The following is a 12,142-nucleotide window of genomic DNA, read 5'->3' as shown; positions in this document are numbered from 1 at the left end:
TTTTTTTTTTTTTTTTTTTTTTTTTTTTTTTTTTTGGTACCAGGCATCAAACTCAGGAACTTGTGCTTACAAGGCAGGCAGCGGCACCACTGAGCTAAATCCCCAGCCCCTGACCATTACTTTTAAACAGCTGCTCTATGCTTCCCTCCACTCTCACTCTCATCCCCCATCTCATTCTTCTCCTTAGTCCTTATTTTTTGTGTTACGCCGTAGGATTTGTTGATTTGTTTCCCTCTCAGAATATAAGCTTTATGAAGAGGAACTTATGTTGTCTTTTTTTTTCTGTATCCGCAGGGCATAGCAAATAGTTACCTTTCCATAATCATGCTTATTATAGGTAAGAAATATGTAGGATGACTCTTTTGTCCCCATTACTTCACATTGTGAGGGTCTAATTTAATATAGGCTGGATAAAATTAATGTGCCAGGTTTATAATAAAAATTATGGCAGTTTGTTGCCTTTAGTGTTAGACCTGAGGGGATAATTTGATATTCTGAACATTGGTAGTAATGTGAAATAGAAAAGACTAAATAAAGTGACCTTTGAATGAAACAGGTCCAGGAGATTGTATATTTTTAATTAAAATGTGCAATTAAATTTTTAATTAAAGTACGCTGTTAAAAGCAATGTAGGTGGCAAGGGAATGGCTGATGCTTTGAATTACACACAGTTTGGGGTAAATTGGCATTTACTGTTTTTCCCACAGTAGCACTTTGTCACTATACAGATTCTCTTCCTGTTTTTGCTTTTCCTGCTTTGACCCCCTTGTAGCTCTCAATGGTCCTTGGTCCCATTCAGAGCCTATGGAGTGTTTCAGCTCTATGGTATATATCACTTGCCAATGGTTCTAAGTAGCTTGTTTAGAACTGTACTCCTTGTGCCAGGGGTATTTTATAAATGATTGTTTTATGTGATATGAAGAAAGCCTCCTTCTTTATGGCAGAGATGTTAGATTAAATTGAAGAATGCAAAATAAAAGGGATCTATATGCAATATATACAGAATATGTGTGCTGAAGTATAGTATTAACCTGAAGACACTGGTACTAGTGTGAAAGTCAGAGGTTGTATAACTGTTTAGAGAGCTTTCTCCTTAAAAAAATTCCAGAGTCCCTACCTTGACTGTTAGTTCTAAGACTTGGTTAATGATTCTAAACCCTTAAGAGCATGTGCCTACAGTCAGCTTGTGAGGACAGCTGGAAGTCGTATGGACTGTGTTCTTTGATGTTCAGTTACCAGGGATAATTTTCTGACGTCTAATGATAAGGTTTACTTTTCTGAATGGCTTTTATTATTGAAGAGAGTTAGCTTTGTCATTTTGGTCAGAATTTTCTTTTAATGAGGTTGCTTTCCATAATGATTATACTTGGGAGTTTAAATGTAGATTTTTTATAACATTTTGAAGAAGTAATTATTTGAGGATTATCAATTTGCACATTCTAAACTCAGAGTGGCTTGAAAAATAGATTTGGATGATATGGATAATGATGCTTGGGTTCCAAGCCTTCCCTGGTGACTCATGATGGTGAATAACTGATAAGTTAGAAAAGTGTGAAATGTGGATCCTAGCTAAGTATTTTTTTCTTGGTATTTGATTTATTTGGTTAAATACATAGTACCATAAGCTTTTTTATTAAGTAATTTAGCAAACATTTGAGTTCCTCAGCATGCTTTTATTTTTTAAAAATATGCACTCATAACCACAAATATGTGCTGAATAAACAAGGTGCGATTTATTTTGCCAAAAGAATAACCACAGAAATTCATTGATTGTGAAACTAATATGTCCACAGAATGTACAGAAACTTGAAATAGAGGGCAATCAAGAAGTACTTTTTGTGATAAAATTGTCAGAAAAGGCCTGGTGACCTTATATATTTCAGGCATATTGGAAACAATCTGAGGGCCTGGGATTTGGCTCAGTGGTTCTGCTGCCTGCCTCAGAAGTGTAAGGGCCCGAGTTGTATCCCCGGTACAAACAAAACAAAAAACCAGCCAGATGTGGTGGCTCATGCCTGTAGTTCTAGCACTTGGGAGGCTGAGGCAGGAAGATCACTGTGAATTCGAGACCATCCTGGATACATAGTGAGTTCCAGGTCAGTCTCAACTACATAGTGAGACCTTGTCTCAAAAAACCAAAATAAAAAAAAAAAATCTGAACTTGGGTGTAAAGTAGTTATGAATTGAGTAGGGAAGAGAGCACAACATTTGAGAGTCCAGGATTCAAGACCTGACTTCACTACTTTGTAATTTCATTTTTGGTTTATAGAATCTGATTGATGTGATCAAGCTCCAGGTTTTTCTTTCTACTTTTAAGAGAAGAATCTTATTATTAAATGTTATTAATGTGAGGTTACAACTAAATAGTAAATTGGTATGAAGCTGAAAGGTGAGAATGGGGAGAGTAGTGTCTATTTGTGATGCCTTTATATATTTAAAGCATCTAATATATATTTTCTGACTTTACAGATTTTCATTGTGTAGCTAACTCACTGCACAATGAAAATCTGTAAAGTTCCCAATTTCATTGTGTTAATAGGACATTTAAACTTAATATCCTAACAACAGCTTTAAAAATACTGCTTTCTATGTTATTTTTCTTAAGATTGCAGCAGAGTTTTGCTTATCAGTTACACATTCTAATTGATGTCTGCCATTCTTCCTATTCATGTCGCTGGTCAAATTAGAAACTTAGAAGGAGAGGTTATTCATGAGTAAATATTTGAATATAATTTATACATGGTATAAATTTAATTGGTTCACTATTACTGAGTCAGATCAAAGACTCATTCAATGGATGGGGGTGTTTATAATACCTTTGGTCAAATAAATAGTAGTACCATAAAGCTTTTTTACTAAGTCATTTAGCAAACATTTGAGTTCCTTAGCATGCTTAGGAGTAAGAGCTAAAGGGCCAGCCTGGAAGGCAGCTAAGCAAAACAGGCTTTTCATTTTTCTACAGAAATCCAACCCAGTATGCACTTTTATGCCTAGACTGACTTCAGGGGGTCCATAAATGGTGTATTGAAGTAATAGTTAACACAGAGGATCCATTTATATAAGCGGTGTGATTGAAAATACTGTGAATCTTTAAATGAAAATTATTTTTATATCAGGAAAAGATACATTGCCAATAATCCCTCTCAAATACTGCACTTCAGCTGGGTGTGGTGGTATATGCCTGAAATCCCAGCACTTGAGAGACTGGGGCAGGAAGATTTCCATGAGTTTGAGACCAGTCTGGGCTACATAGTGAGGTAAAGGCCAGCCTAAACTACATAGCAGACCTTGTCTTAAAAAACCAAAAATAAAATACTCCTCTTCACCTTGAACACACTTAGCACATTGTGCTTGTCACTTTCTGAAACAGTTCTAGAAGTCATCTTTCGCAGGTATCTTTAGTTATGTTATTTACATTCTGAGTCAATTCAAAACATTTACCTTTCAAATGGTCATTCTGACTTGGCAGAAGAGCCAGAAGTCGCATGCTGCCATATCCGGTAAATAAAGTAGGCGAGGACGTACCGTGATGTTTTTATGATCCTGCTTTGCCATTGGATTGCAGTGAACACCGTATTTTTGATTTGACTCATAGAGACACTCCTGAAAGAGGACTTCCAGACCTGCTTCCAAGAGTGGCCATATGATGGGATAAGTATGTTTGAAGCATGTTGGAGGGATTTTGAGGGGGGATAAATTGCAATTTCAGTGTAATGAAATTAAAAAAAATACTTACTGTACAGTTTCATCAACACTTGCATCTTTAACACTTGACTGTAAGAGTCTTTCCCCTAGAGTCATTTCAGATGCCCCGACCATCTTTAGCTCGTGGTCCCTCTGTTGGCTTCCCCAAGCCTCATTCTAGCCTTGGATTATTGCTGCCATTAAAATAGTGATTTCCCAACTAGACTGTACATGTGTGACACTAGGATTTTAAAAAGCTGATGTCTGTGCTTTGTAAGAGACTAATAAAAATGAGTTGTTGACTGTGGGAGCCAGGCATCCACTTTGTTTCTCAAAACTTTGTCGATGATTCCAATGTGTACTGAGGTTGAGACACACAGTGATTAAAAGCTATTAAAATGTGGCTGCCGGGTTAGTGCCAGTAGAACAGTGAATTGGACTTTTTATGATGGTACAATTAATAATCTGATTAAGTTTGTTATTGAATAGCATTGTGACAAAAATGTTTCAATATGTTTGGTTTGTGTTTCCCTTTTCCCAGTATACAGCATGTTTTCATGGTTTAGTGGTAAAATATCCCCCAGAAATCTCCTGTATTTGGAAAATAACTGGATTATGGAGGTACTATACTCACCATTGGATTTATCCATCAGTAAGTTCAGTAGCTGAATGTGCTGTCAAGAAAACTTGATGGAGGTAGAGTGTTTTCTTGTTCCTGGCTCCTGCCCTCTCTCTCTGCTTCCAGGCTGCCATGATGGAAGCAGCTTTTCTTTCCTAGGTCCTTTTGCTGTGCCCTTTTTACCTTGGAGCCAGCCAACTATGGACTGAAGTCTTCAAAAACTTGTGGGCCACTTGTGTTCTTAAAATTGTAGACATCGGGCTGGGGATTTAGCTCAGTGGTTCTGGTGCCTGCCTTGCAAGCCCAAGGGCCTGACTTTGATCCCAGGTACCCCCCCACAAAAAAAATTATTAGCTGTCAGGCATTTTGTCCCAGCAATGAGAAAATTATTTGGACAGATTTTGGTACTAGGAGTGGAGCCATTGCTATAAGCATACCTGACCATGTGGTTAACATGCCTTTAGGGTTGGTTTGGAGAAGTTTGGAAAGCTTTAGAGATGCTAAAGGAGGCTAAAGGAGGCTTACAATACTTCAGCAGAGCAAGTAGAGATTGGTAGCAGATTCTGATTGATGCTCAGAACACAATAATGCTGATAAAATGTAGACAGCAAAATCTAAGCTTAGGTTTTAGCTTGGAGGAAAGACTACTTTGGCAGTTAGACTGAAGGGCATGTGTTTTTACAGCCTGTCAAAAAATTTGTCTTCAATTTGCCTATCCTCTAAGACTTTGTGGGAGACTGAGATGAAAGGCAGTAGACTAATCTAGCAGAGGAAATTTCTTAACATCTCAACACTCAGGCTTTGGTATGGGTACAGTAGGCTTCTCTTATCCAGATCTATAGTGACAACCAGGAACAAAAAGCAGATGCAAAAAATTTTCAGTTTTAGCCTGCAAGGTTGGGACCATGGGGAGAGTGATTGCTGAAAAGATAGGCGCTAAAAAGAAGCCAAGTACTTTTTACAAAAGATGACTTGATGGCTTCAGCAAGACCTCACCCTTTACAGGCTCCAGGGTGTAAAACTGTGAAGCTTTCATTTGAGTAAGGAGTCCCTGGGCCCCCTTCTGAAGAAGGGCCAGAGAAGGACCACCTAGGGAGTTGGCTCCTCATGATTTATTTCACAGTGATTAGCCGTTCAGGCACTCAGAGGCCTCTGCAGGCATGATCCAAGAAGCCCTGGGTACTACTTGACCTGGCATCAGACTTTGGTGTTCTACAAGTGGTGTTGGTTTTACAAACACAAAGAGTGCACAAGATTTAGGGCCATACAGATGTCCACCCAGATTTCAGAAGAAGGCCTAGGAGGCCAGGCAGTGGGCCCCTGAGAGGGCACTGCATGAAGCTGTGAGAGTGAAGAACTCAGGAACTTGGACATGCCAGGAATCTGGATTGTCTGCTGAGGATCAGTTCACTGATGAATATAGCAGCCCCGTAATCTAATAACCTTCCAAACAAATGCAACTTTAGGGGGACATCTTGGATATAAATGAGATTCAAACAGCAGAGCCAACCCAAAAGAGAGACCATATTGGCTGCATCCAGCAAGGCTGTAGGAGTTGGGATACTTAAGCCTTTTGGAGTGTTCATATCTTGTTACAACATTTTCCACATGCTGGACAAGGAACTACAAGATTTAATGTGTGCCTTTCTGAAGTTCAGTCTTGCTTCAGTCCCATTTCTTTCTGTCTCCCCTCTTTTTCCCTTTTTGGATGAGAATGTTTATTCAGTGCCATTGTATACTACAAGTATTTAGCTTCCCTTTTGGTTTCTGCAGAGGCTCACCTGCTAAAAGTTTGCTTTGAGTTTCAAAGGAGACTTTGGATTTAGACTCTTCAACAATGTGGAAACCATTAAGATTTTGGTGACTCTTACTTTTGTATAGTGATGTGAAATGAACATGAAATTTTTGGGGGCTGGGGTGGAATATTGTGGTTTATATCTAAAATGTCCCCCTAAAGTTGCATTTGTTTAGAAGGTGATTGGATTATGGGAATGCTGTACTCATCAGTGACTTGATGTATTGATGAGATTGGGAGCTGAATGTGCTGTTAGGAGGTGGGGCCTGCTTGGTGGAGGGCTCCTGGGATTGTGACCTGGAAGGATGTGTCTTGTTCCTACCTCTACTATCTGCTTCTAAGCTTCTTCCACTAGGCCTTTCTGCCTTTGTGCTCTTCCTCTATGTACTGAATCCTCAATAAAACTTTAGCCAAAATTGACTTCTCCTTTAAGTTGAGGGTGTCAAGGATGGGAAAGTGACTAAGACAGTCTTCACTTGATTTAATTTGAAATGAATACGTTGAAACTCCTTAACATGTATTCGACATGTTATTTTTCTTCACATTTTCTTTTAACTAGTGTGATCCACGTCCATCAGTAATGAGTGTTGTTACTGACCTGGCAACTTTGCTGGGTAGCAGTTACTATCCTTATTTTAGAGATGAGGAAGCTGGTATTCAGAAAGTTTAAATAACTTCTTCAGAGTGACACAATTGGTGAATAGCAGAGCCAGGACTGGAACTCATGCATGCTTTGTCTCCAAAGCCCGTTTCTTTCCATCATATGCTGGTTTCTTGACTTAGACTTTGTTATGTTCTGCCAATTTGAATTTTGCTCATTAACAGTTGAACTGTGACACTTTCGTAAAAGGGCATCCTGTACACAGTAGACACATGATAAAAGTTTGTTGAATTGGTAAAAATCTGAATGGTTGAAAATAATGGTTTGACTCACAACATTTTTATAGAATTGTGAATAAAATAAAGCCTCTGAATTTACGTGAGAGGACAACAAAATGAGCTCAATTAACTTTTAGTTCCCTTTCCTCAGTCTTTTGTTGTGTGTGTGTGTATGTATGTGAACCCAGGGCCTTGCGCCTACTAGGCAGGCTCTCCATCCCTCCCTTTCTGTTTTGTAGTTTGTGCCGAGTGGGTTCTCCTATTTCAGCTTCAAGAGTGCAGAGATTATAGGCATTTACCAACACTCTCAGCCTTTGTTATTTTGTTTTGTCCTTTCTCATATGTTCTCATTGGTTGGAATGTTCTCACCATATATCTCTTTGTGTTCATATTTTTCTGTCTTCCTAATATAGATCATAAAAATCCCTGGAGAAAATTTGATTGAATTTATTTAAGACATCCTCTCTAAGGTCAATGTATAGATAAATTATGCACATATAGAATCATATATCACCTAAGGAAAGGGATACATTCTGAGAGATTCATTGTTACTCAATTTTATCATCCTATGAACATCATAAAAGCATCCTTACACAAACCTAGGTGGCAGAGGTCAATCATGACTTGACCACTTGCTGCAAACTAGAGACATGAAAAACGAGATGTATGAGGTGCTATTGCTACAACCCAGTATCTTGTTTACAGTGAACTGCCTTTGTAATTCATAAGATTATACTCTAAATAATGATAAAAGTAATAGTAAAAAAATACATAAACAGTAACCTAATCATTATTATCAAGCATGATGTACTGCATATAATTGTGTGTGCTATACTTTTATATGATTGGAGGTACAGTAGGTTTATTTACAGCAGCATCACCACAAACATGAGTTTGTGATGTGACATTGCGATGTGGCTATCACATTATCAAGTGATATGAATTTTTCAACTTAATCAAAATCTGAAAGGACCATCACTGTGTATGTGGTCCATCCTTGGCTGGAATGTTTTGTGGGACATCACCATAGATACACATTTTTACCATTTTTGACTTTGAAATAATTGTAGTTGTAAGGCTGTACATGTGTCAGGTACAGTTTACAGAATGCCGACAGATTCTTGGACAGATTCCTGGTTTGCCATATTCCCATTTTATGGGTAAGTAAACAATCTGGAAAGGCCTCGTCCCCTAAGCTCTCTCAGTAGCTGAGTAGAGATTTGCACCTTGTTCTTAAAGCAGGCTTGGCCTTACTGCTGACATACCATCACTCAGGCAGGCCACGTGTGGTAGAACACTTCCGAGGTGTGGGTTTTTTCAAACAGCACTGCTTACTGAGTTCTACTGGATGTTTAGACTTGAAAATATAGTTGAAACTAGATAACAAAAAGATTATATGTGTTTTTCTGGAAGAATTAATTTTCTCTTGAGGAAATATGCTGATGTTATTGACAAGATTCAATGCTGAAATGAAAGTCTATCTCTGTCAGTGGTATAGAACTAATGTATGCCTTTTTACCCTTCCCTTTCATTAGGGCAGAGCTTGGGATATGGCTTTGTGAACTACATTGACCCCAAGGATGCAGAGAAAGCTATCAACACACTGAACGGATTGAGACTCCAAACCAAAACAATAAAAGTATGTTTAAAGATTTAAAAAAATATGTAGAACAAAGGTTAAAAAAATTAAGATTTATATATAGTTTTTTCTTTCTTCATCTGGGTCCATATAAATACTCCTATGAAAAATGCAGTGTAATGTTTTTGTATTTGTTGCACAATGGGGGAAATTATTCATGATTACTATGTGTAGTCTTATATTAAAGTGATGGAACAGCTATGTCTTAGACAAATACTTTTTGAAGGCTTTGAGTTAAAATATCCTTATATAGAGAGAATTATTTGCTGTAGAACTTTAGGGATCCTTAGACTTGTCCTGAGCACAAAGATTGCCCTTAAAAAGGACAAGATAACAAATATGACTTTTTGTAAGCTAGTATAGTCTCTATCGCAGTTTCTCATCTCTGCCCTCACAGTGTGAAAGTAGCTACAACAACTACCTAAATGAATGGATGTCATTGAGAGCTAATAAAACTATTTATGGATGCTAAAATATGAATTTCATGTAATATTTGTGTTTCACAAAACAACCCCCCTTTCCATTTAAAAATATCAAAAACATTCATAGCTCAAAGGCTATGCAAAAACAGGTGGAGGCAGAATTTCATGGTCGGGCTGTGTTTCGTTTCTGTTCTAGTAGATTCAGCTTATAGTATTTTTGAGGAGATTGACTAGAAAGCTTGTGTGAGACACAGGTCATTTTTCCTGTTACATTTTTCTTTTCAAGACCGATAGCAAGTAATTTTATGAAAACTTTCTGCTTTTTTGTATTCTTGAAATTCTTATGTGGCTTCTATCTGGGTAAAAAATTGACCCAGATTACAGTATAGATGTCTTTTCCTTTAGAAAACGAGGGATATTGCCTCTAGCAAATTGTTAGCACCTGTACCATCATTTCACTCTCTCTTGCCCAGTGCAGACATTGCCAATCAATCATTGCGCTCTTTCTCATTGAGTCTAGATGTGGCTCCGAAATATTTTTCAAAACAGTGTTCCTGACAACTTCTATTAATTAACTCAAGTTGGAACCTATTTTCCACTGGTGATTTAAGAAGCCATCTTAGAATATAGCCTGAAGTGGTGAAGGGAAGTTAGTCAAGGTCGACTGTGGTATCCATCTTGCTTTAGAGACTTGTCTAGAAGATTTCTGCTCCTTTTTTCATGTATCTGGAAATGCAGTGTCATCTTTGTGTTTAAAAATTACTTCTCTTGGAATTGTCGGTTAAGGTGATTTGTTGCCCTGGGTAGTTTTGACATCTCATTCTTTATATTTATGGGTCCATAGGAAACATTCCTGTCAGCTCTAATTCATCCAGGGGAAACTGTATGGTGGCTCCTGAATGTGCTTTGATATAAGATGTCCAGAAACTCTGGATGATTTTCAATCAAGAAAACATCCAGTGAAAAGACAGACCTTTCAATACAAAAGTGAACTGGTTGCTATGTTATCAGAATGTGAGGAAAAATTAGATTCTAATTCAGTCTAAGATGATAAAGATAAATTTGTTTTGACCCTTTTTTTCAATTTGAATTACTTTTTTCTCATGGTGCACACATGTCTCCATACTTTGTGTTAAGAGATTAATCTTTTTACAGTACTGATAAACAACAGTTAAATGACTTTAGAAAAAACATTCAATGTCCAGTGACCTTTTGGCTGTTTTATGCATTCTTTGTCCTACCAGAAATTTGTAGCCCGCCCCTTCTTTAACTTAAATTAGCAGCAATCCTGGAAATATCAACTGTGTCTTAGTTCTGGCATCCTGAGTTATGCTTAAGAAGAAAAAGGTTGAGATGGTTTATCCTAGAAAATACACTTTTCTCTGTTCTGGAATTAATCATCGGCTTACTTTGTTCTTAGTGAATCAGTTTTTTTTTTTCTTCTGTGTATCTTGTCTATACTAAGATTTTTTTTTAAAAAAAGGTAGAAATGCAGAGGAAACAACAGATTGACACTGAACGAATATCCACAGCTTTCAAGGAGACCATTGATGGTAACTGTTTTTTTACTCTCCATGATCCAGCTTGCTCTGTTCAGGGTCGAGCTGCTTGGGGTGAATACGTGAAGAAAAGAACAGAAGTGCTGTGTGGTTTTTGTACTATGACATCTGCTACTTCTCCTCTGATTGTCTGAAGGGCAAGTGGGGGTGATGGGTAAGCAGCAGGCTACTTTCTCCCTGCCACCACTTGGTTCCTTCAAAAATATCAGATAAGAGCTGGTATCCTAAATTTGGCCCAGATTTCTTTGCGAGGCATTGTTCAAAAGTGTATGGAACCGTTTTTGTTTGCTTTTTCCGTGTTTTTATTTTCAATTAGGTTTCCTGTTCATTAAGGTCCTGAGCCAGGTTGTACTAAGTTTTCATTGCTTTAAGCACCCCTGGAATCTTATGTTTAGGTCTTTCCATTCCTTAGAATGCTTAGTTTCCTTTTCTGTCTTTCAGTTCATTCTGATGTTGACCATCAGGCTAATCTTATAAGCCAATACTTTCCTCTTGAAACTTCTCACTCAGAATTTTATTGTTTTACCATATCATTTGGCTCAGCTTTGGAGGCTTAAAGCCAGTGCTATTCCTGTTCTCCACTGCAGTCAGTCTGGTTCTTCACTTGGGAGCAGATCTTCTTCCAGCCTCTGTTCATATGCTTTGTGTTCACTTTTCCACTCAGTTTAATTGTAACCACTTCATCTTTTGGAGTTCACACCTTGAGCAGCTGACTTGCTGGTTATCCCAGCTTGTGTTAAGTTAAGTTCTCTTTTATTTGAAGTCTCTGTTCTTTACCTTTGAAGATCCACAGAAGTTTTCTGGTCAGTGAGACCCAGACATAATTTAGCCTTATAAGTACTGCTCTTTGTCCCCAAAGATGAAGCTGGTGGGGTTATACAGGGTAGTCAAATCCTTGTCTTCTTAACACCTGTACAGAACTCTTGCCATGAAACCATGCTTTACTTCAGAAAGCTACAGACTTGTTAGTATGTACTTCTTTATATACAAGTATACAAATGTTTGTATCTTCCTAAACTACCTAGAGTAAAACAAACAAAATCCCTGTTTTTGGAATATGGAAACAGTGAATCACATGAGGTTATTTATTTAACAGTTTCTCTTCAAGTTTCCTAGTTAGCATTAGACCAGTTGGATTTTTTTGTAATAGCATGTAGAATAAATGAGACATATTTGGTGTTTTTGCAGACAGTGAAGCAGAAATCCTTCAGGGACTGTGAAATCCTAAAGCTGTTGTCCCAGACTGAGTTCTTAGTTGTGTCATAATCACAAAGGGAGTAAGTTAGAGACACACATTCTAGGGCCCACTTCAGATCCATTAGATCAGTGTGTCCAGATAAGATTCAGAAATCTTGCCAGATGATTTGTGACACTAAGTCTAAGACTTAGCTCTTAGAAACCACTAATATATACCTTTTTTTGGCGGGGAGTGGTTGGTGGATTCTTTGTATGCTTGATAATTTGTACAGAGAGCTCAGTTTGTTTTCTAGTCTTTACCTTGATAAACTTATTCTGTTAGCTAAAACGTGGTTTTTACTTTTTCAG

At 37.7% G+C, this 12,142-nt stretch overlaps 1 protein-coding gene across 21 annotated transcripts in view; it reads left to right on the top strand.

The window, feature by feature from the left end:
- The window catches only part of Elavl2 (ELAV like RNA binding protein 2), a 168,747-nt gene that overhangs the window by 121,046 nt on the left and 35,559 nt on the right, over positions 1-12,142 (top strand). For all 21 annotated transcript variants that reach the window (XM_010626989.2, XM_010627000.2, XM_033759156.1 and 18 more), the window contains one exon: positions 8,513-8,616. In XM_010626989.2, coding sequence (XP_010625291.1) covers positions 8,513-8,616 — 104 coding nt within the window. The remainder of the gene's footprint in view (positions 1-8,512; positions 8,617-12,142) is intronic.

The sequence above is a fragment of the Fukomys damarensis genome, unplaced genomic scaffold (assembly GCF_012274545.1).
Source record: "Fukomys damarensis isolate Sample0158 unplaced genomic scaffold, DMR_v1.0_HiC HiC_scaffold_36, whole genome shotgun sequence".
In the NCBI taxonomy this organism is placed as follows: Eukaryota; Metazoa; Chordata; class Mammalia; order Rodentia; family Bathyergidae; genus Fukomys; species Fukomys damarensis.
The sequence above is the reverse complement of the archived record's forward strand: the minus strand, read 5'-3'. Positions and strand labels throughout refer to the sequence as shown.